Source organism: Melanostigma gelatinosum (assembly GCF_949748355.1).
Source record: "Melanostigma gelatinosum genome assembly, chromosome: 13".
NCBI lineage: Eukaryota > Metazoa > Chordata > Actinopteri > Perciformes > Zoarcidae > Melanostigma > Melanostigma gelatinosum.
The window spans coordinates 2826702-2847241 of record NC_136646.1 but is presented as its reverse complement, the minus strand read 5'-3'; the positions used below and the strand labels follow the sequence as shown (position 1 = coordinate 2847241).

General features: G+C 41.9%; 1 protein-coding gene across 1 annotated transcript in view; it reads left to right on the top strand.

The window, feature by feature from the left end:
* abcc1 (ATP binding cassette subfamily C member 1 (ABCC1 blood group)) overlaps positions 1-20158 on the top strand; it is a 41724-nt gene extending 21566 nt beyond the window's left edge. The window contains exons 19-31 of the mRNA XM_079282228.1: positions 968-1142; positions 1320-1380; positions 1956-2082; positions 2207-2414; positions 4044-4354; positions 4583-4782; positions 4993-5119; positions 7066-7167; positions 8115-8261; positions 8411-8569; positions 8980-9146; positions 15548-15742; positions 18174-20158. Of these exons, the coding sequence (XP_079138354.1) occupies positions 968-1142; positions 1320-1380; positions 1956-2082; positions 2207-2414; positions 4044-4354; positions 4583-4782; positions 4993-5119; positions 7066-7167; positions 8115-8261; positions 8411-8569; positions 8980-9146; positions 15548-15742; positions 18174-18282 (2088 nt within the window). The 3' untranslated portion in view covers positions 18283-20158. The remainder of the gene's footprint in view (positions 1-967; positions 1143-1319; positions 1381-1955; positions 2083-2206; positions 2415-4043; positions 4355-4582; positions 4783-4992; positions 5120-7065; positions 7168-8114; positions 8262-8410; positions 8570-8979; positions 9147-15547; positions 15743-18173) is intronic.
* Positions 20159-20540: the final 382 nt, after the last annotated feature.

Sequence of the window (20540 nt, the reverse complement as noted above, 5' to 3'; positions counted from 1 at the left end):
TACAGTAACCAGTACTAGTCATTCATTTCATACAGTAACCTGTACTAGTCATTCAATACATACATCATCCTTCATACAGTAACCTCTACTAGTACTAGTCATTCATTTCATACAGTAACCTCTACTAGTACTAGTCATTCATTTCATACAGTAACCTGTACTAGTACTAGTCATTCATTCCAACATCATCCTTCATACAGTAACCAGTACTAGTCATTAATTTCATACATCGCCCCGATCATGATTGTGATCCTGTTGCCGTTATAAAGTAGGGCTGCAAGTTACTACCATTTTGATAATCTTAATTAGCTATGAGCTTTTAAATTATTTTTTTTTGCGGCAATTCTATGAGTACTACCGTTCTGTTGTCTTTGCTTTTTTTTGGCTCTAGCAAGCTACAATATCGGCGAAGCTCTTCAGAGGCTGCATTATTGCAGTGAGCTCACGCAGAAGACTGAACTATTGGAGAGATGGAGAGTAAGTGTTGTTAGTTACTTTCTGATAACCATAGCTGTGAGCCAGCCGCAGCCAACTACAGTTAGCCGAAGCCTAAAATCTTCGCGACATTTCTCTCCATCTCTTAAACGCTCCACCAATATTTTCAGTAATCTTTGTTGTTACCAATGCTGTAACTTTTCCCGCAGGATATTCCGCCATTGCATTGGATGACAGTACAATATGCTGAAAGGTTTTTATGTTGTTGTTTTTTCTAACGATGGCAAGAATGAATGGCCTACCCCGGCTTTAAAGGACTCTGACAATGATCAAGGGCAAAACTAATTGATTGAGACAAATTGTGTCAGACTGGTTGAGAATTTAGTTTTTTGACATCTGTTTATGGTAATACTGTACAGTAGTTTTGAAGGTTCGTCAATGATTATGAAAGTGAGCAGTACATATTTAATAAAAAATAGAACAGGTATCACCTTTACACACAGGCATGTAATATCTGTGTGGATGTATGCAGACTCGTGTGCTGGTGACCCATGGACTGAGCTACCTGCATCAGGCCGACCTGATCCTGGTCATGGTGGAGGGAGAGATCACAGAGATGGGCTCCTACCAGCATCTCATGGCCACAGAGGGAGCCTTCGCTGAGTTTCAGCGAACATACGCTGCTGTCGACCACACTGCCGACAATGGTGAGACGTTCTGCACACTGCACTTTACTAAAGTTATTAATTGCAATGCTGATTATGACGAAATCTGCTCCATGAACATAAAGTGTTTTGGAGTTTTTGGGATCGTAGTAGTTATTTGGTGCAGTGGATGCAGGTAATGTTTATGGATCAATCCGTTTTTCCAAAAACTACATTTAGTAACTGTGCCAAAGAGCGGAACCAAAGCAACAGAGAACGGCAGCACAACTGCTCTTGTTGGGTGAGTAAAAGTGGCACAAAGAAAAGAAGTATAACAGACTTTGGATGCACACACAATACCTGTTAGTGTGAGAAAAAGTCATTGTTCATTTGGCTCTGCACATGGGTTTTGGAAACAAGAATATTACATAATTGTATTTTCATCCTGATCTTCTCTTGACTTTTTGTATTCCAAATGTTGACGTCACAAACTTGTGGTAAATTACTCGTTTCAGCCTGTTCAAAGGAGGTGAACATTCTTGAGATTTGATTAATTAGCATAATAATGGCCCTAAAATTGCTATGAGGCTGCCCGTTGTGGTTGTGTGAAATTTTCATTTTTGAAAATGTTACCAAAAAGTAAAAAACGACTACTTTAACTCATAATGTGAGACGAGATCATTTAAATTGCTACAGTACACACAGGTGATGTTACACTGTCAGGTGTTATAACCGTGGATGATATTGGATAAAGACCCTGAGGCAGCCACCTCCAGTATGCACAAATATCAGCATGACATATACTAGCTTTTCATCTTGTTGAAGCTCCTCTATATAATATACCACATTTATGTTTATTGCTACATGTGTAAGCAGCAGTCCGGGAGTCAGCAGTGTGACCAAACTGTGCCAGACGGGTGAGCAGGACAAGGTGCTGGGCAAGAAAGCCAAGCAACCCGAGGTGGGCAAGCTGACGGAGCCTGACAAGGCCAGCACTGGACGGGTAGGTAGAAGCTTGACATGCTCAACAGCATCAGAGCTAATAATTCATCATCATCATGTATCAGTGCAGTATGTGATGGTCCCAACCACTGACTGACCCCAGCTGGTCTCCTTTCCCTCCCCAGGTCAAGCTGTCTGTGTTCGGGTCTTATCTGAAAGCCATCGGAGTGCTTCTGTCCTGCATCAGTCTGCTGCTGTTTTTCGCCCACCACCTGGTCTCTCTGTTCTCCAACTACTGGCTGAGCCTGTGGACCGACGACCCCGTGGTTAATGGCACTCAGCCCAACAGACAGATGAGGCTCGGGGTGTACGGTGCTCTCGGTTTGTCCCAGGGTGAGGAGGGGTGAGGGGAGGGAGATGCAGATACACAATTTAGAAATAACACCAGAACAAAAGGATCTAAGAAGGTTAAGGGAGAGAGATTCCGATCATTCTGACACACCAGAAGAATATCAAAGTTGTGTTTGTAGTTTCTTTGTCATTCACACCTGCTACACATACACAGCCAACGAGATACTGAATCATGGAGCAACATCTATAGAATGATATTTCACCTGAGTTGTTAAGTTAAGTAAAGACTTAAAATTGACTTTAGCACCAATGACATTTGACGACACTTGGACTTTGATCTGACTTCTGACAACAGATACTTCGAATGAGCCAGTCACATTGCACAAGCAAGAGGGAAAGTATGATTGGTATGATTGGCTAATGTCCAGAAGACAAGAAAGATAATGACCTGTTTAGGACTTGAAACACAAAACTTTTGGTGTCAGTTTAGGTGACTCTTTTTTTTTCAAACACTGCAATTCAAGTGAAACTTGTGTAACTCTTTTCAGGTGCAGTAGGGCAGCGGTTCCCAAACTTTTTAGGCCACGCACCCCCTTCTACATCCCGACCGGGTTCACGCACCCCCCCCCCCCCCCACCTTGACAAAAAAAAAAGGAACAGAGCCGATAGCCGCATACAAATCGGACTAATGAGAGAACAGTTTGCTCGCGCGTGGTGTTTGTTTACAAGATAAAAAAGACAAAAAAACTTCCTGCACCGTGCCTTCGAAAAGGTAACGGACGTACACCAGAAGATTGGCCACATCTGTCGACTCGTCTACTTGCAGAGAGTAAAACTCACTCTTCTTCACGCGACCGACTAATGTAGCCAGGATGTCTTCGGACAAAGCATCGATGCGCGCGACAGTGTTGTTGGACACCGGGATCACGTCCAACTTTTTTGCTTCTCTCTCTCAATCATACATTCCACCATCTCTTTAACATTTTTTGTCTTCTCCACCGCCGCCTCTCCTTCTCCCTATTACGCTTATATGGATATATATATATATATATATATCCCTCCATAACACCCCGCCGCTCTCGGCTCATACCTCCCCAGCAACGAGGCACATCACCCGGTCACAATACCTCCAGAATATCCCCCGGGTGAAATCCGGGACTTTGTTTTATGGTTCCGAGTGGCGGGCGCTCACTCGTTGGCGCCGGGACGCGAGGTCTCCAGCCGCCCCCGCCGCGAGGCACCCGATCGTCAGGTCTGTCAGCCCTCGGAACAGGCCGCGTGTCAACAACTCGTGGGTGGCGAGGCAGATCACAGAAAAATAATAAAGACGAGAGTATGGCAAAGATATGTTGATGAGAAACTTATTTGTAATAAGTCAAACACAAACGTAATCAGGGAGAAAATACGTTTGTGGTCAAACGTAATTGAGAATGCATTTTAGTTTTGGGGGAACGTAATTTTTAGGAGACAGGACTGCACCATGAGACCATTACATTTTTCCTCTCGCGCACCCCCTAGAGGCAGCTCGCACACCCCTGGGGGTGCACCACACTTTGGGAATCCCTGCAGTAGGGTATTTTTATTTTTATTTTTTTTTTTTTACCTTAGTGTTTGGATGTGTGTTTGACATTCATACAGCATGTACTAATCAACTTGATGTGCTTTTTGTAGGTGTGGCTGTCTTTGGTTACTCCCTCACCACGTCCATCGGGGGCATCCTGGCGTCCCGCTGCCTCCACCAGTCCATGCTGTATGATGTCCTGCGCTCACCAATGTCCTTCTTTGAGCGAACCCCCAGCGGCAACCTGGTCAACCGCTTTGCCAAGGAGATAGACACCATTGACTCAGTGATCCCCAGCATTATTAAAATGTTCATGGGCTCCATGTTCAATGTGATGGGTTCTTGCGTTATCATCCTGATCGCAACACCACTGGTAGCTATCATCATTCCTTTTCTCGGTCTGCTCTACTTTTTTGTGCAGGTTAGTTGGAAATTTTCAGATGGCAAAACAACTTTTTCCTCTTCCTTTCATACATTTTCGATCCATTTTGATGCCCTAAATATGGGGTAGTATTTATGAAAAGGTCTATGTTCCTACACTCTTAATCTGAAAAATAAGTAACACTGTCCAACCACTTCTGGCTGCACTGTATTTCATTCTGACTGGTTACTTGAAGTTGTCAGAGATCTCTGTCCTTCCTGTGTCCAGAGGTTTTATGTGGCGTCGTCTCGCCAGCTGAAGCGTCTGGAGTCAGTCAGCCGTTCACCCATCTACACCCACTTCAATGAAACACTGCTGGGCACCTCCGTTATTCGAGCCTTTGGTGAACAGGAGCGCTTCATCCGGGAGAGTGATCAGCGCGTGGACCACAACCAGAAGGCTTACTACCCCAGCATAGTAGCAAACAGGTTAAGGACACGGTTACAACTCACTAACTAAACATACTACCTGCTGCAGCAGTATGTGTCGTCCTTAGTAAGGAAAAAGACAAAATTAACAGATTCTTGAGAATTCTTTTGATCTTTTCAATTAGTATTTTCTTCTTTAGTGGGATATGCCACTTTGTTCTTACAATGGTCTTCTGTCCTTATTGTGGCAATGAATCTGTGTTTGTGTAGGTGGCTAGCTGTTCGCCTGGAGTTTGTAGGAAACTGCATCGTGTCATTTGCTGCTTTGTTTGCCGTCATGGCTAGAGAGAGCCTCAGTCCAGGCATCATGGGGCTGGCTATCTCCTATGCCCTCCAGGTAAACACTCATACTCACAGCTGTGTGACCTCTGAACCCGGAACAAAAAAAAAAAAACACAGCTGAGGCACCGCACGTGTGTTCTGGCTGAGCAGGAAAACAACAGCAGCACACAAGCTACGAACTCTCCCCGCAACGTTTAGGTAGCTGTTCCCTACTGATTCAAACAGGGCTAAAGCAATCGCCACACAATCCCCATTTCTCCAGACCATAATTCTTACTTTGTAAAAGAAAACAGCCCAAACCTATTCAATTGCCCAGACAATAACTGCGCATGACGGTATGCTTCGTAATTAACGGGCAATGCATATAGTCCAAATCTATATAATTAACCCAATGACGACAACAAACTCACAAGAACCAGTCACATATATTCATATGACAACAAAGAAACTAATCAATCCAGCAGACCTGTAGCGGAACACCTACACACTCGAGGGCCATTCAGATATTAGATGTAAAAAAACAAATGCAGTTGACTTACCAAATGCTGTTCACTTAAAGACAAACTCCATCCTCCTTTCTTTGTTGACAAAGAGTTTAATCTCACAAAAAACAAAGCTAGGTAAAAAAGAAAATAATCTACACCAAGCAAAGTGCTAAAAAATAATTTCTTCCATATCTTTCAATTTGAACTCTTACTACTCCAACTAAGTTCTGCTGGCTACCTTAAGTTTCACAATAGTCACGTGCTCGCCCACTGACCAATCACAGCACACGCTGCACCTTACTGCAGAGCTGCACCTTAATACTGAGCTGCACCTTAATACTGAGCTGCACGTTCATGCTGACATACTTGTAGGCCAGCTAGAAGCTCTGGAACGTCAAAGAATACGCCCAACATGTCAAACTAAAGATCTGATTGGTTGAACACTATGACAATCAACAATATCGTCCCCATTCACTCAAACTGTAAAGGTATTCACTTGTGAGTCTGCAGGTCTCGGGCCTCTCTTCTTACCTAGAGACACAGAGGTGAGATCTGATTGGATAAAAGCTCTACTTAAAACAAGCTGCACTGGAAGCAGAGCAACTGCGGAAGACAGAAGCTGTGCAATGAGAAAATAAGATAATGGGAAAAATATTTTTCAAAATTATAATACATGTAGTGTATTTAAGAAAAATTATTATATTGTAAAATAGCTATAACTTTGTGATTCTGTTTAGGCCAGCAGAGAAGGCCTTGCTGGGCCTGACGGCCCACCACTGATATAATTACGTCATTCAGCAAACTCTGCGACTTTCAGCAAAGTGCAGGACAGGAGGAACATCTGAAATGTTTGACAACTGATGTAAAGATTATTTACAAGGAGATTAGACTAACTCTTTCACTAATGCAGTTCATTTTTTTTAACATTCCTTAGTATTGCTATTAGCAATTAAACACTCAGGGAAAACTATTCAGTGATGTCTGTTGATTATCCAAAGTAAGTGGCATTCTACAAAGACTCAGCTTTTTAGGGAGGTGTAATACATTCACTTGAGAAAAAAGATCTGCCCTGTTTTTCTGAATTAAATGATCATCATCTCAGAATAAAAGGTTTTCAAAAAAAATTCTATTTGCTTAGTTTGTCGACTTTACGCAGGCACCTCAGAACTTTGCAGTTGTTAAAGCCCATGCTGATCTGCTGGACATTGCGTCATTCATAGTTTTTCCATGCTGGATTCAACTAAATAGGCGGGACATGTTTGCTTCCATGAAATCCAGCTCTCAAGTAAATCAGAACTTCTCTTGAGATTTTTAGGGACTATATCCTTTTTTTGTTTTTCAAGAGAATGCATTACGCTTCTGTAGCTTTCGAGTTGAGTCCTAAAGTATTTTTTTAATGTTGCAATCTATCTACAATCTAAATAACTTTCACCTTCATGTATTTGAGTTGATGCACAGATCTGAGACAGACATCTCACGAGCTGTCTTCTGTCTTGTTCCTCTGTCCCATGTGCAGTTGACTGCCTCTCTGACCTGGCTGGTGAGGATGTCTTCTGAAGTGGAGACCAACATAGTGGCTGTGGAGAGAGTGAAAGAGTACAGTGACACAGAGAAAGAGGTACAACGACAAACAAAGAACTAATTCTGGGATCCATTTTTTTTGTGGTTTTAGAGGGAGGCTTTACTTGACCTGGTGCTGGATTGCGACCAGCATTTAGGATTAAAAGTACTGCAAACTGAATTTAGGATTTGTTTTTGTCCAAATCTATATGTAGGTCTATACAAGATATTTATTTACAGATTGTTAAATGTGTTCGTACTGTTCAGGTTACATTTGTGTGTGGAGTTTTGAGACTATTTTCAATGTCTCCAGCTCCACTGGGGTCTACAAATGCATTCTGCGTTTAAGCGCTGGTGGAAAACTGGGACATCTGGACTTTCGATGAAATCGTGTTTAATTTCAAAGTGGGAAAGGCGTTTTTTCTAAATAAACAGAATAGCTTGTTTCCCTTTGATTAGAACACATATATTTGCCAACTATAATCTCGATAGAATAGAGTGAGTGGAGCTGGAGACCGTGATGAAAATCGATACACCAGAGTACCAATAATTTGAATATCAAAACACCTGATAATCGGGTTTCTGATAATCTGGTGTATTGATATTCGTGTTGGCTGATTATTTGTTTGAACCACAGGTTATGTGCCATTGTAGCTGTTCTCTGTAAAGTTATATGGTACTCCAACAATTTCTATTTTGAAAGTGGTGATGTATGTAAACTTTAGAAAATGTTATGATGTTTACTTTTTCCCAGTGTTTGAGTAAGTTACCAACTTAAAGATACTAGATTTGTAGAAAGTAGCTGAAATTCGCTTCACATTGATCAGCTGAAACATAAGGTTTCGATATACCAGAGTACCAATAATTTGAATATCAATGAATGATATATGGTATAACATTGACAGGAAAACATTTTGGGACATAACTACTTTTAGCTGATAATACTTTTTCTTCAGTAAGATTTGGAAGATATACTTATTTAAATGCGTATCCTCTGACCACCAGGCAGAGTGGAAACACGAACCCTCCAGCCTCCCCACAGGGTGGCCCACTGATGGCTGCATAGACATCAGAGGCCTCGGCCTGCGCTACCGCCACGATCTGGATCTCGCCATTCGCAACATCACCATCAACATAAACCGAGGAGAGAAGGTCTGCTTACAGTGGTCTTTTTGATTGTGCTTGAATTGATGAGTGTGTTTGTGTGATTGTTTGTGACTGTGTATTGCATTACATCTGTGTTGATGTATGTATGTGTACAGTGTCTGTGGCCCGTAACATTTCCTGCTTCTACCCATAAGGTGGGGATTGTGGGGCGCACTGGAGCGGGAAAATCATCCCTTACGCTGGCGCTGTTCCGGATCATCGAGGCATCTGAGGGCCACATCTTCATTGACGGGGTGGACATTGCTCAGCTGGGCCTCCATGAGCTTCGTTCCAGAATCACCATCATACCACAGGTCAGTGCAGAGATGACACAAAAGACTGTGGAGTTAAACAGCATCTGAATGGAAATGAACGCTATGCCCAGTTCAACTGAACAATGATGAGGCCAAGCTAAGGAAACAGCTGTGTCCCAATTGAAAGGTGACACTGAGACAGCATATGGCCTCATTGCATCCATTGTGATTGTGGCCTTATTTGGTTCAATTTGCAAGACACCCACAGATGACGTGCATTAGTCACAAATAGCAGAACTCTCAATGATGCTTTGGTGGGTCTGTAAAGCATGTCATATGGTGAGGAGGTACAGCTTCAGTCCCTCCTGAGGGCATCGTAGCACCCTTTTTAAAGAAGAGACCTAGAAATGGGGCTCAGCTTGCCCATCGTCTGAGAAAACCAGATGACCGTTGTTTTCCCCTCTCCTCAGGACCCAGTGCTGTTTTCAGGCTCTCTGAGGATGAACCTGGATCCTTTCGACAGCTACTCTGATGAGGAAGTCTGGAGGGCTCTGGAGTATTCCCATCTCAAGAGCTTTGTGTCAGGCCTGCCAAACAAACTCAGCCATGAGTGTAGTGAAGGAGGAGAGAACCTCAGGTAATACTGCTGTGTATATACAGCCTTGACAACTACCAAAAACCAATTTTACCTCAACCGCAGAGAGAACCAGGCTTTTGCAACCCCCAGTGTTCCGGTTCAGTTCACTCGTTCACGTTAAACCGGAACACCGGCGCATCTGGTGGCATGTTGTTTGTTTTCACTCAAAGTAGAATGAGGCGATTTCGTGGTCAGAATAACTTTCATGACCACGAAACATGAGGCCCAGATACTGATGAGATGGTGAGGTCAAAGAGCTTCAGGGAGAGGAGGCTGTTTGTGTAGCGCAGCTTGACGCAGGGCTGAGCTGTGAGTGGAGCTGGGTCTGGATAAAGGTGGAGGTAAAAACAGACGTGAGTATCACAGTGTTTTAAATACATTGATAAGGCAGGGTATGCTAAATGCAGCCTCTGCTCCAAGGAGATGAACTACAGCAACAAGGGCTCACATGTCCTCTCATCACACTGTACACACTGTTCACTGTAATGACCACAGCCAGTGTACTAACAGTCCCACGTACAGTTAAATCACAGCTGTTATTTTACTCTTGATAAGCTACTTTAGCCAGAGTAGATTACCATTTTAATTTAAATGATTGAATGCATATTAATTGCAAATAGAAGATAGGCCACAATTCTAACAGCTTTACAGTAGAAGTTAATATGAAGCCATACAGTAGAAGTTAATATTAAGCCATACAGTAACGGGGTTCAATGAAAACGAATCACTTTATTTTGTACAGGCGATGGTTCTCGCTACTCTTGCTATATATAGAATGTTCCCAATAATAGAAAAAGTCACATGGCGCCATGCATTTGAATTGGACATTGTTTTTATATGACTAAAACTTTTGAAAATGAGACCTCGGTCTCAATGGATTTTGTCTAAATAAAGGTTAATAATAATAGAACTGAAATACTGATTAATAACTGAATAATAAATGAGTTTTTTGCTTATTAAATGTCTTATCATTTAATTGTCTTCTGAGAGTACAGCAGAATGCTACATTTTAAAGCTCATATTTAAAATAAAATTCTGCTGGGGGAACAACTAACAACTAAACAACTAACTTCTTGCCTCAAAACATCCTAAAATTACTTTCTGTGACTTAACAACAGTAGTATTTCGAAAGTGTCAACTTCCAGTTGTGTGATTTCTCCTCCGCCATTGCTTCCTGTTGCTGGTGCAACATGCATTCTGGGATATTTGGCTGTCCCAAGTACAGACAAGTCACCTCCGATGCGTCCCCGGTAAAATGGGCGGAGCCACATCCGTGGAAATCCTCTTTATGGGTTGTTGCATCTCCTGTCAACCTGTTGTGATAGTTTTAATGTCTGCACACAGAGAACATGCTATCTCATCACTTCGACTTTCTATCTCATAATTTCGACCATGGGGATATTTTTACTTTCACATCTAACTTTTAATTTTTGTAAAGAAATAAGAAAAATAATTTATTTTTCTTTTTTTTGCTGGCAAATTCACGGGCCACATAAAATGACGTGGCGGGCCGCATCCGGTCCGCGGGCTGTATGTTTGACACCCCTGCCATAAAGGATCAGATATATAAGCTACAAACGGAAATACAAGAAACTAGGCTCCTGGACTGTTTCAATGCCATCGGAGACTGGACGGCAGAAAACTGCTTGCAACTCAACGACTCTAAGACGGAGGTCCTAGTTATTGCTCCAGAGGAGTTTGTCCCCATGATCAGGCAGATTATTAGTCCTCTCTCCTCTGCTTCCCATTGCAACTTGCGCAATCTCGGGATTTTCTTTGATCGCTCCATGTCATTTGACCCTCATGTTAAGCAGCTGTCCAGGTCATGTTTCTTCCATCGAAGAAATATCAGTAAACTGAGAGATCTGTAGTATCAACACCTGAATTAGAGATGATCATACACACATTTATCTCTTCACGCATTGACTACTGCAACTCATTTTTCACATCACTCAGTGCATCTGCTCTTAACCGTCTGCAGGTCATCCAAAATGCTGCCGCCAGATTACTCACCAGGACAAATCGACGGTCTCACATCACCCCCGTACTCCGATCTCTCCACTGGCTTCCTGTAGCATCTCGGATACACTTTAAAATTCTCACCATCACTTACAGAGCACTTCACGGTCAGGCTCCGGCTTATGTAGCTGATCTACTTCGCCCCTATTCACCCGCCCGCACTCTCAGGTCAAACGCTCTAGGTCTTCTGTCCCACGCACACGATTTAAGAGCCGTGGTGACCGAGGCTTTGAGGCAGTGGCCCCGAGGCTCTGGAATGCTCTGCCTGCAACTCTGCGCCTCGCAAATACTGTGGATACTTTTAAAAGCCAGCTCAAAACCCACCTGTTTAGGCTGGCGTTTGTGTAAAAGTAAACTCATGTCCTAGACCTGCTCTTAAAATATGTTTTACATTTTTATTTTATTTTTTTTATTTTTTTATTTTTTTTACTTTTCTCTGTGTATATAATTTATTGACCCTAGGGTCACATTGTGTTTTTTATGCTTTTACATGTCTGCTCTGTTAAGCACTTTGTGATACTATTGTCTGTGAAAAGCGCTATATAAATAAAATTCATTCATTCATTCAAAAAACAAGGATAATGGAGGAAAACTATAGGAAGGAATTAGAAATGCAGACGTCTGAATTAGAGCGTCTACAAGTAGAAAGAGAGATGGAGGTTGCTCGTGCTAGACTGGAGATCTACGACAGAGAAATCAGACAAGAAACTGATAGACAGTCCATTCAGCAGAACAACAGATCCCCCTTCATTCTTTCAACCCTGCTATATACCATCAACATCCTCACGTTGTGACATCTGCGCCCGCTAATGACATGTCCTGTCTAGCCCAAGCAATCTAAGACAGCATAGCCATAAACAGACTCCCAGTGTCAACGCCTACAGTGTTTAGTGGAGACCCAATCCTGTACATTGAATGGAGGGCTTCGTTCATGTCACTTGTTGACCGAAAGGGTATTTCTTCAGCTGATAAACTGTATTACCTAAAGAAATACGTCAGTGGCCCTGCTCATAAATGTCTCGAAGGCACATTCTATCGCAATGATGATGAGGCATATAGAGATGCATGGAATAAGCTCAACCAACGCTACGGTCAGCCCTTTGTCATCCAAAGAGCTTTCAGGGACAAGCTATCAAAATGGCCAAAACTTCAGCCCAAGGATGCTGAAGGGTTAAGAAGATTCTCAGACTTCCTAAGTGCCTGTCTCCAAGCCACGCCCCATGTGAAGGGTTTAGAAATATTAAGTGACTGTGAAGAAAATGTAAAGCTAATACGCATTACTAGACACTCAAAGTGACAGCACCTTCATCAACAAGGAGGTAAGCAATGAACTAAAAGCAGATGCCTCCCCTGTGAAACTGAAACTTACCACTATTTTTGGAGAAAACATGATTGTGAAAAGTGAAAGGGTGTCTGGACTACGTGTGAGAGGTTACAATTCATGTGTTCACATCAAACTTCCTCCTTACACGAAGGACTGCATTCCTGTGAATCGTGATCATATTCCCACTCACGAAACTGCAAAACAATGGCCTCACTGAACAACGATCGCAGATAAGATGCCACCTCTTCTCTAGGACTCTTGATTGGGTATAACTGTCCCAGAACACTAACACCCAGACAAGTAGTAACAGGAAAAGACAACGAGCCGTATGCCATCCTTGCGGACTTGGGGTGGAGCATTGTAGGCTGCTCAACACCGTGTCTCGATGAAACAGAATCAAGCCTGTGTCACAGTCGCTGTAAAGGAACTCCCAATAGTGACGCCGATGGATGTGATAAGCGCCCTGGAATCAGACTTTAAAGACACCAAAGAAGATGACAAGACTGTCTCACAAGAGGATCTCGTTTACATGAACAAACTCAAAGAAGGCATGAGGAAAAATGATAAGGGACATTACGAGATGCCTCTGCCCTTTAAGCAACGGCCACACTTACCTGATGACAAACTTGCTGAAATCAGGCTCAGTCATTTACGACGGAGGTTCTACAAGGACGAGAAACATAAGGACTACACAGCAGATCTGAAAGAAGTCATTGAGAGAGGTGATGTCGAAGAAGTAAACAAAGATGGAACTCCTGGTGAACGATGGTACATTCCCCATCACATCTACCACCCTAAAGCCTGAACAACTCAGTGTTGTATTCGACTGTTCTGCAAGGTACTGCGCCACAAACCTAAACGAACACCTTCTACCAGGCCCAGACACGATGAACGACCTAACGGGTGTCCTCATACGGTTCATACAGCACCCTATTGCTCTCAGGTGCGACGTAAAGAAAATATGTCACCAAGGTACTGACTGGGATGACCCCCTGCCAGAGATACTGAAACCACGGTGGGAGAGCTGGCGTCAAGTCTTTGCCAACTTAGAAAAGATCCGACATAACACAAGCCCCCAACAATGGTTTTACGTACCCACGAATGAAAATCCAGCAGACGGCGCAGCCAGACGAAAAACTGTAAACGAGGTGATTACTTCCAACTGCTCACGGGCCATTGACATCGAGATGTTGGAAGATTTGTCCACGGATGCTTTCATCAACGGCTTGCAATGTTTCATTGCAGTTTGCGGTGCAGTCCGTCAAATCCAGTGTGACCAAGGCACTAACTTTGTTGGTGCAAAGAATGAATTCAAGGCAGCTTTACAAGAGCTTAACACACAGACACTCAATACATTTCTGTCACAGAAACAGTGCGACTTCGTCATGAACGCGCCCCACTCCAGTCATGCAGGCGGCGTATGGGAGCGCCAAATAAAGACTGTCAGGAGTGTGCTGAATTACACTTCCCCATAGCAGACTTAACGATGCTTCACTACGAACTCTACTCATGGAGAAGCAGCGTTTCTGGTCCACATATCTGGAACAAAGTCCCAGAAAGCTGCAGGTCTGCTGAGACCCTCAGCTCATTTAAATCAAGATTGAAGACTTTTCTGTTTGCTGCTGCCTTTAATTGAACCACATTCAATTAATATATTAATCAATTTCCTGCATTTCTGCATTTTACTACTGCATTTTAGTTCTTACACTGTTTTTTAATGTTTTAATGAATGTTCTTAATTGTTTTTAAATCTCCATTTCTTTTGCCTTATGTTTTGATGCTTTTAATGGTTTTATGTGAAGCACTTTGAATTACCTTGTTGTTGAAATGTGCTCTACAAATAAACTTGCCTTGCCTTACTTTATGAAGCTTTGGCCATAGTCAACAGCAGACTCCTCACTGTGGATAACTTAAACAGTCCAGACGGCCTGGAACCACTCACCCCCAATCATCTGATCAACATGAAATCTGGAACAGCTCTTCCGCCACCTGGAACGTTCCCCAGAGAGGACTTGTACGGAGTGAAAAGATGGCGTCGTGTGCAGTATCTGGCCGAGCAGTTCTGGAGTCGGTGGAAACGTGAATATCTTCACATCATCGCAAGGCAGCGCTGACATACACCGAGGAGAAATCTGTGTGTCAGTGATATAGTGATGGACATTGATGAACTGTTGCCCAGAGGTGAATGGAGACTCGCAAGAGTCTTAGAGACTGTCAGTGGTAAGGATGGACTCGTAAGGAGAGTGAAAATTCGGTTCAGAGATTGGGAAAGGAAGGACAGCATTCTGGCAAGCCATCCATCGTTGAACGTCCTGTTCAGAAGCTGATTCTACTCCTAGAGACTGTTTAACTTCACAACTGTATCCCTTATTGTATGAAGAGTTTAAATGTGGACATTTGCGAAAGTTATGTGGTATTTACTGAGCCTTTAGAGTTAATGTCATTTTGAGTTTAGAAATAATTTGTACTTTTGTATTCCATTTTATTCTTAAAACCACTCGTGATTTGGTGGGAGTGTAAAGGACTTCTGAGAATGTATAGTGTATTTAAATAGATTGTTCCTTTTTTATGTCTTTTATTTTGGACGTTTTGTCACTGCAGTCGGTGCATTTCCTGTTGCGCTTTTATTTTGGTGGTATAAACCGGAAGTAGGTAGACAGCCGTTAGAAAAGTCGCTAAAGGGACGGAAAAGGTGTTTTAACAAAGAAGATGGATACGGTTTTATTATTTTAGCACCTGGCCGATAGAGGCACAATTTCTTACGGTGTGTTCAAGGTGTGTTCAATAAAGACCTATGGACCATCAGTTCAAGACTACAGACCATTATTCAGCCGGGATGCTACAGTTAATATCTCCATCACAGAAGCTGAGCAATGCCTAACCTGCTCTATAGCTTTAGTTCAGACACACTGCAAGCCTCCATCAACATGTAAATAAAGCATACACAACCCAAAGAGGACCAGGGGCTATCTAACCAGACCCTGATCTGAGTACAAAAATCACCTTAGGAAGGAGAGTCTCTCTGTTTATAGATCGTTTACGTCTGTTTTCCCTCCAGTGTTGGTCAGCGGCAGCTGGTGTGCTTGGCCAGAGCTCTGCTGAGGAAGACCAAGATCCTGGTTCTAGATGAGGCCACAGCAGCCGTGGACATGGAGACAGACAACTTGATCCAGTCCACCATCCGTTCTCAGTTTGAGGACTGCACCGTCCTGACAATAGCTCATCGCCTTAACACTATCATGGACTACACCAGGTAATGTATACCACACGTGAACAGATTCCATTACATAATGCTTTCAAATGTTAATACCTATTGTTTTGTGTGTGTACGAGTTTATTTTTTAAATTTATACAGCTTATAAAGAAAGCAGTGTTCATTGTGTCCATTGATCCTATATCTTATGAGCATTGCATGGTCATCTCATTGTCAGACGATAAATAGTTATAGTTGGAATGCTGTTAAGCATTCCAACTATTGTTATCCTGTTTCTTTATTCAACTTCTATTTCTTCCGTCGCACCGCTTCTCCTCCATTTTTTAAGCTACAGAAACCGTTCAACTATTAAAATGTTCAGCTCTTTCACCAGAAGGGTGCTATGACTTTTTATATTTCTAACCTTTAAACTTTTTGAATTATTAAGCTTTTTATTTTTCCAATAGGATCTCGATGGAGAATATTTTCAAATAACTTCAGGCACACAGGTGTTCGCGATTGAGCCAATTAGTGATGTTGATAAACACACAGACTCAGACACACGCGCACATACACTCCTCTCCCTCTCTCTCTCTGTGTCTCTCATACAGTCATTCAGGTCTTAGGGATCTTTAGAGGTCTCTCTCTCACTCACTCACTCACTCACTCACTCATTTGTTCTTCTCTCTCTCTCTCTCTCACTCACTCACTCACTCACTCATTGTTGGAATGCTGTTAAGCATTCCAACTATTGTTATCCTGTTTCTTTATTCAACTTCTATTTCTTCCGTGCCCCTCTTCTCCTCCTCCATTTTTTAAGCTACAGAAACCGTTCAACTATTAAAATGTTCAGCTCTGTCACCAGAGGTGTGCTATGACTTTTTATATTTCTAACCTTTAAACTTTTTGAATTATTAAGCTTTTTATTTTTTCAATAGGATCTCTATGGAGAATATTTTCAAATGGCTTCAGGCACACAGGTGTTCGCGATTGAGCCAATTAGTGATGTTTATAAACACACAGACTCACAGACACACGCGCACATACACTCCTCTCCCTCTCTCTCTCTGTGTCTCTCTCATACAGTCATTCAGGTCTTAGGGATCTTCAGAGGTCTTTCCCCCCTCCTCCCCCTCCCACACACACACACGCCATTTTAAAAATAAAAGCCCCACAGAATGAATCCTAACTGAAATGCTTGTGATGAGCCTGTCATTTAATAACCGGTTTGTGTTTATCTAACATTATGATTCTGTCTCCTCTCCCCTTCTCCCCCACACCCCACACCCCATTTCAAAATAAAAGCCCCAAAGAGTGAATTCTAATTGAAATGCTTGTGATGAAGCCAGGCATTTAATAACCTTTGTTTATGTGTCAAACATGATGATTATGTCTCCTCTCCCCCCCACCCAGCACCACCCTTTCAAAATAAAAGCCCCATGGATTAACTGCATTTAAACAAGCTCAAAATTTGGCTTTTTTGTTAAAAGAATTAATGCTCTTACTAATACTGCGACAACTACTACTGCTGTTGCTAATATAGTATCACTACTACTTCTACTATAATGTTTGCTGTTGCTACTATTACTACTACTGCTCCTGCTATTACTGCTACCATCAATATTATTACAACCACGACTGCTATTACTACCACTACTACTATTACATATACGACAACTGCTACTACTACTGCTATTCATGCTATTAAAAGTAGTAATACTACTACAGCTATTGGTACGACGCCTACTAGTACTACTACTGCTACTTCTTCTACTGCCATTACTATTACTACTACTACTACTACTTCTACTACTGCTACTGTTATATTAAATACTACGACCAATACTACAGCTATTACTATGACTGCTGATACTACGTCTTCTACAACTTCTTCTAATTACTAATACTTCTACGACTAATAATACTTCTACTACAAATATCACTACTGCTACTACTAGTACTTATTCTAATGCTACTAATACTTCGACGAATAATACTTCTACTACAACTTCTACTACTACAAATATCACCACTGATGAAATTTTTTAAGCCACAGAAACCATTAGAACATCAAAATGTTCAGCTCTTTCAGGAGAGGGGTGATATGACTTTTCATAGTTGGAATCTTTAAACTTTTTGAATTAAGCTTTTTGCAATTTTAAAAAAATTGGATATCTATTTTCAGCAATGTTTTTGCAATTAATTTCAAATTTCAGCATTCCAACGCATTTTCAGCAGGAAATGCATTTTCTAGTTTATGTTTACAATCTGTCATGTAAAGATAATGATGATGTCACATATTAGTTTGTCATTATCATTAGATGTGTGCATGCCTGCAGACCAGATGTTAACACACGGGTGTATGAGGCAGATTTGAGGCTTTAGTACTAACAAATGTAGAGATAGCTATTGTAGAAGTACAAGAAGCAGCTATAGTACTTCTTTTGCTATTCGTACATAATTAATTTCATCGGTAATCTGGCTCCCCTAGGATCCTGGTGTTGGACAAGGGAGAGATGGCAGAGTTTGACTCCCCCTCCAATCTCCTCGCTCAAAGAGGAGCCTTTTACAAGATGGCCAAGGACGCCGGGCTGGTCTGAAGCAGGAGGTGCCTCTTCTTGTTCAGCTGCTCCTCTGAGCTCCTCCCAGGTCATCTGGCTCCACGGTGTGGAGTTCCTGAGATAAATTGGGGGATTGTTACGATTTAGAGTGTTTGAATATTTAAGCAAGGGCGTTGTTGAGAACAACGGGTTTGGTCTGAGCTGCTCCACCACACACTTCAGTTGTACTACACAATTATATTCTGCCTGTCCCAAACAAACCTGATTCTTTCTGTTAGCCCAGATCATATCGCCCTTTATTACGTATTCCCGCCCCTTTCATGTACTTTTACTGCCATTTCTGCCATGAACCAGTGGACAAGTTCTAACAAGAGACATACTGAATTTGGCTTTTATTTTGCTCAAGCATTATATCTGTGCTGGAGCAAGGAAGGGGAGTTTTACTTCTATACAGACAGAATTCCCTGCAGTCTGTCTTATAAACAGTTCTCTTCTGGTTGTGGTAACCAGTGCTGAGGTCAGTAGAGGACAAAGAGGCGGTTGTCCAGCAAGTACAAAATCCTATAGTGCCAAAGACTGCCCTCAAACATCTGTTATTTTTTAGATGCAGATTTGAAACATGAGCACTGATTTGAGAAGCAGGTACATACACAACGCATTCAAATGGACTTTTGGATGTTCTTATTGTTTGACCAAACAAGTTGCAGTTAAGACTAAGTGAGAAATTCCTGCCTCACAAATGCTTCGTCCAAATTCTATACCTCATCCAAAGTGTATACAGTATGTTCTGTATACTAATCTTTTGTAGTATGATTTTTTTAGTTGGTAATTAAGAAATCAACTCACTTCAGTTTTATACTTACAGGAAATAATGCCAACAGGAAATGACACAATCTGCAGCCTACACTCACTGATACGCTACTGTCGTACAGTATATTTTCTCATTCTAAGGAACATATTAAATATCTGGGCTGCACAGTGGTGTGGCAGCCCTTCTATGTGGAGTTTGCATGTTCTCCTCCTGTCAGCTTGGGTTCCCTCCGGGTTCTCCGGCTTCCTCCCACATGCCAAAGACATGTAGCTTAGGTTAATCGATGACTCTAAATTGCCCGTAGGCGTGAATGGTTGTCTGTATCTTTGTGTCAGCCCTGGCGACCTGTCCAGGATGAACCCTGCCTTCGCCCACTGTCAGCTGGGATTGGCTCCCCCCGGATAGATGGATATAAAATATCTCCAGGCTTATCTTTTAAGCAAGTGATTTACAATTAGTAAGCAGTATGGAACTGGGACACCGCGAATGCTTTGACCAAACAAAGCTAGCTAAAAGGATAGAGGGCATTCCACTTGGTTTGCTCAGTTGAATGTAAGATCATCAGGAGTGTTTGAGCCTTCCTTTCAGAGCGTCATTAGGAGGATGCAGGTGTGCCAGCTGATTGGTCAGAAACGGCAGTTCCACTGAGGATGTCACAAACTCAGGCAGTGGTGGTTGGTAACATCGACACATAAATCACAACAAAACTACAAGCGCACATAGATTCCACTTGACTGTTACTTTTCGTCCAGCACTGACAGTTTATTTATTGTGTTCTTTCAGCAAAAGCTTTACATTTATGTGTTCATGCAAACTGTTTATTAGGTTAGAGGCTCTACTCATGTAATACATTTTTACTATTGCATATTTGTATTTTGTTGATACAAAACAACACTCTGTTGTTCTGAGTTGTATTTGAGTGGAACTCTAATGAGGTCACAATGTGCTGAATGTACACCAAATAGACATTATACTCTTTTTACGTTCATTTTGTTTTTATGTACACATTAAATATATTTAAAATGTTTACAGTTGGCATGTCACGCCTCAAACAAATAGATGCATGCCAACAAGTTAAAAAATAAAACTTATGTTAAAGTCTGACTTAAGCTCTCAAAGCAGTTTTTCAATTGATTTGACACTGATTTATTTCTTTGCATTGCTTTATTTGTGTTTGAGTTATTTTAGTGAATATATTCACTTGAATGACCATTTTATAAAGATTGGATTCAGACGAGGAGAAAATGTGATGTGATCTTCGCAATAGAACATCTTTGATGTGTGGAGTCTTGGCCAATCAGCATTAAGATGTCTACAGCGTCTTCATTTCCCTCCGTTAAAGTTGAAGTTACGTTATGTTCCGTTACCGTTCATACTTGCTGGGTTAAGTTAACGTCCACTACATGCAGAACTTTATCGACTGTTAACGTTCGTCATTATCGCGATTTAGGAGGAAAAAACGTAACGTGATGAAACATGCAGCCCC